Source organism: Chenopodium album, chromosome 16 (assembly GCF_948465745.1).
Source record: "Chenopodium album chromosome 16, dcCheAlbu1.1, whole genome shotgun sequence".
Taxonomy (NCBI): Eukaryota; Viridiplantae; Streptophyta; class Magnoliopsida; order Caryophyllales; family Amaranthaceae; genus Chenopodium; species Chenopodium album.
Window position 1 is genome coordinate 48498922 of NC_137849.1, and position 4911 is coordinate 48503832.

Here is a 4911-nt window from a genome sequence, read left to right on the forward strand (position 1 = left end):
CTTTCCTTTCACATTTATTACTTTTCAATAAACTATTAACCCCAAGTAATTTTAATCATTTTTATTGGTGTTTAGAGAGCCACAAGGAAGGGGGGTGAAAATCAATCCCAGGATCTCCTAGAGCTGAGAGGGAGGTCTAACTACTCGAGTCATCCCTCACTCTCATTTTAATCATGTGTTATTTATTTTATTTGTATCTCTCTAGAGTTGTCAAAATCTGACGTGAACAACTCAATCCGAAAATCAACCGATTAAAACTCGATTCAAATTTTAACTTGAACGCAATAACTTAGCGTGATTCAAATTTAAAATAAATTCGACACAACTTTACCTCACCAATCCGACTCACACCTTGAATTGACACCTCTTCTCATAGTGTGCTAGACCTGCTAGTTAGCAATTTTTAAGAGAACGGAGTTACTTTACTTGGTAATTCTGAGTTGATTGATAATTTTGCGCTCCAGTTTAGATCCACTGTGTGAGCGAGCTTTGATCTCCACCAACAATGGCGGGCTCCCATCTTCATCAGAGACCGACACACAAACGCCCTTCTTCCTTTCTAAATCGCACAAATCTCACCCTCCTTTTCTCTCTCCTCATAATCCTTGGTTTCTTCTACCCTTATCTGGGAATCTCCCAATCCTTTTTCTCAAACCCCAACTTCGCTTTTCAGTCTAAATGGCGAAATTACTCCCTCGAAGAAGCTGTTTCATTTGTTGGGCGAAATGGGACTGTCATTGTTTGTATAGTTAGTGAACCTTACTTGGATTTTTTGAACAATTGGTTGATTAGTGTTACCAGACATAAACATCAAGACAAAGTTTTGGTTATTGCTGAAGATTATAACACTTTGTATCGGGTTAATCAAAGGTGGCCTGGTCATGCTGTGCTAATTCCTCCAGTTCTTGAATCTAATTCTGCCCATAAATTTGGTTCTTTGGTATGATTTTTGTTACCATATTTATTTCAATTTAATTTATCATATTGCTGATTGATTATTATTGATATTGGGGTTTTGGTCTGATTTAGGTATATGAGCTTGTTATTTACTTCGCATAAGGGTTACTATATAAGTGAATAATTTGTGATGTTACTTATGATAAATTTAGTTTGGGGAGTGGTTCATATCTATGGCATTTGTGCGAATCATTGTTCATAAGCTGGATCACTGGCTGTAAGCTTTAGGAAACACGAGAACGCGCAAGGATCATATTCTAAGGTCTTGTCTTCAATTTTGAGTATTGATAATTATGGGGGTTTTGGTCTGTTTTAGATATTTGAGCTTGTTTATGTGATCTAATTTATTGATTTATTGATATGTATGGCTACATAAGAGAATAATTTGTGATGTTAACATACTTACATCTGATATAATAAGTATGGGGAGTTCTCATAGAAGAAATATTAACTATTCTTTTCTAGTTGAAATTTTCATTAATGCTTTAATAACAAATGAAAAATTTGAAACTAGCTAAGCTATAGGTGGCCTTCATTCATTTCTCAGATGATATGAAAGGGGCGTTTTGTTAATTATCAAGGGGGTGGGGGGGTGCGGTTGGGGTTTTACGTGAAAATTTCTATCATTGTGTATAAGTTGATCATAGGCGAGCCATTTCCTGCTTTAAGCTATTGAAGGAACACCAAAATGCACAGGGAGTTGAGGATTATGTTTTATTTTCTTGTCTTACATATTTGCCACTTAAAGCTTTTATATAAAATAGGATGTCTGGTTATGTATGCTCATATATTGTCATTAGTTAGGTTTTCTCCTTAATACATTATTGGCTTTATGGCCATGCTTGGAATTTAGAGAGATCAGGGGTAACATAAGGGAATGGGTGGATGGGTGACTAGAAAATACAAGTTAATTATCAGGATAAACCTGCTGTGTTTATCCTGCAGTGTTTAGTGTTTATCCTGGGCTAACCAGGTAGTTTCGCTAGGTAACAGTAGGTGCCCTTGATGGTGATTTTAGAACTTGGTGTATGAATTTATTACTTAACCAGTTTATTTTTAAGATACACAAATCTTAGCAGTCTGACCCATCCATTTATTATATCTCTGGAAAAAGTTGTAAATTAATCTTTTTAACTACCTGCTCAACTTTTGCTAAGCCATTTATATTTCTGCCTGAATTTTGTTGTCTCTCGTTGGACTAAAACCAAATGAAAATGGATCCAATATCCCCATGAAAGTAGACTTATGTATCAGATTCACCCAAAGAGGCAATGTAGTAAAAATACACTCATCAGATGGTTGCCTGATAAGTGCAATTATAAAGGCTCAAACTCTAACATTGCATGGAATTGGGTTCCTTGGGTACTTCTAGTTGCTAGAATAGTAGGCCTGGGTTCTGATTCCAAGTGCAATGTTAAGAAGCTTATCTCCAAATTCTATTTGTAATCCATGATGGATCCTGTAGGGTCCAATGACTGCACGTTAGCATGAGCTGAAAGGGAAATCATTTGTCACCTTTGATCAACACTGCTAGTATGTAATATATGTACCTTAGGAAACTCAGGAGGTTACTTTATAGCAGGGTCCTGCTTTTCTTTAGACTTTGTGTCCATTAATGACCTGCCTAACTGTCATCTGATTGTTTGTGCAGGGGTTCTTCAATTTTACGGCTAGGAGGCCTCGCCATCTTCTGAATATATTGGAGCTTGGATTTAATGTCATGTACAATGACGTTGATATGGTTTGGTTGAAAGACCCATTTCCTTATTTGGAGGGTAATCACGATGTCTACTTTATGGATGATGTAGCTGCGGTATGTAGGTTGATATTCCTTGCTATTTTACTCTTATAGTCATATGTATACAGGAATGCATCTGCCTGAATCTGGTCTGTGTGCTAAAAACTGAGAATATTTTTACACATCAAATTATCCATGCAAGTACAGTGCAGCATTCAACAATTATGTCACTTGTTTCTGCTTTGATGTAAATACCATTGCATGAATGCCCTCTTTAGATGTTTAGGTTTGCATATTTCTGTTTAATGATCATGAAGGTTCTAATGAGCATGTTCTTATATCAACTACTGAGTAAAATCAGAGACCTGTGTATAAGTTCAAAAGTAAAAAACGCATCCTTTGCTAACAGTTATGGATGATAATTTTTTCTTTCATAATTTTTATTCTTGCCTCTGCTTCTTATATCTAGGTGAAGCCTTTGAACCATTCTCATGCCTTGCCACCTCCAGGGAAAAAGGGACGACCTTATGTTTGTAGCTGCATGATATTTCTGCGGTCCACGAGTGGTGCCAAGTTGGCTATGAGAAAGTGGCTTGAGGAGCTTCAAGAACAGCCATGGACCAGAGCAAAGAAAGCTAATGACCAGCCTGCATTTAACTGGGCTTTGATGAAAATAGAAAAACAGGTCGGTCTTTTTACCTCCCTTAGTCACCTCCCCTTTTCCTATTTACTTATGCTTCCATTCTCCTCCCCTACGCTTTACAGTTGTCACAATGGATTAAGAATGGAGGAAACTTGCTATTCATTGCCAAATTGTAGATTTGTTCAGCAAATGATATGTGATAATCTCAGTGAAGTTTAGGGTAGTTACAGATGTGACTATTGCATCCCAACCAAAGGGGGTGGGGGTAAAAAAGGAAATACGGAGTATGACCTACACTGTACTGACTTCTTTTTTTTTTTTTTCCGCTTTTGATTTCTGATATTCATTTTGATAAGCTTTTGGGAGAGCCATAGTTGGTCAATTCTCTGAACAAAGGAATACTGTATATACCACAATATGTAAAAAGAAATTCATATCAGAATTTTTTTGTTTGTATAAGACTTGGAGTAACTATTAGCCTAACCTAAGGATACTCATTGGGTTGTATTCTGTACTGGACAACAGGTGGATATGTATCTGCTCCCCCAGTCTGCATTCCCAACTGGGGGTTTGTACTTCAAGAACAAGACATGGGTACGTGAAACTGAAGGCTCACATGTTATCATTCATAACAATTACATCCTAGGATTTGAGAAGAAAATAAAGCGTTTCCGTGACTATGGCCTCTGGCTAGTCGATGATTATGCTTCAGAATCTCCACTTGGAAAGCTATAGAAGTATCAAAGGGTATGGTTATGATTTCGAGTACCACCCTAGTGCTGAACTGCATTTGTAATCTGATTTGGCTAAGCTGCAGCATGTTTCAGCCACTAGCTATGGCATATGCTCAAATTTTATGCTGCTGTAGAATTCCTTCTTTGGGTGTAGTCTCAAGCGAGCTCATTTCAACGAGAGTTTGGCATACATAAGCTGGATCGCTGGCTGTAAGCTTTCGGAAGCACAAGAATGCGCAAGGATCATATTCCAATGTCTTGTCTTCAATTTTGATTATTGATAATTATGGGGGTTTTGGGTTTTAGTCTGTTTTAGAGATTTGAGCTTGTATATGTGAACTAATCTATTGAATTATTGATATGGATTGCTACGTAAGAGAATATTTGTAATGTTACATCTGATACAATGAAAATGGGGAGTTTTCATATAAGAATATCAATTATCTTCTCTAGTTGAAATTGTCATTAATGCTTTAATAACGAATGAGATTTTTGAATCTAGCTAATAAGCTTCAAGTGGCCTTCAATTCTCAGATGATATGAAAGGGGCGTTTTGTTAATTACCAGGGTGGGGTATGCGCGAAGTTTTTTCTATCATTGTGCATAAGTTGATCATTGGTGAGCCGTTTCCTGCTTTAATCTATTGAAGGGACACCAAAATGCACAGAGAGTTGAGGATCTGTTTAATTTTCTTGTCTTACATATTTGCCTTTTATATGAAATATGATGTCTGGTTATGCATGCTCATATGAGGTGAAACAAAGATTGTTATTAGTCAGGTTTTCACATAATACATAGTTGGCTTTATGGCCATACTTAATATTTAGACAGATGAGGGG

General features: G+C 36.8%; 1 protein-coding gene across 1 annotated transcript; it reads left to right on the forward strand.

Annotated features, from left to right (window-relative positions):
• The first annotated feature begins 387 nt into the window (after window positions 1-387).
• Window positions 388-4492, forward strand: LOC145585760 (UDP-D-xylose:L-fucose alpha-1,3-D-xylosyltransferase MGP4-like). Its single transcript, XM_081642473.1, has 4 exons — window positions 388-940; window positions 2609-2770; window positions 3165-3380; window positions 3864-4492. The coding sequence occupies exons 1-4, from the start codon at window positions 506-508 to the stop codon at window positions 4071-4073; spliced, it is 1023 nt and encodes a 340-aa protein (XP_081498599.1). The 5' UTR covers window positions 388-505; the 3' UTR covers window positions 4074-4492.
• The last annotated feature ends 419 nt before the right edge of the window (window positions 4493-4911 follow it).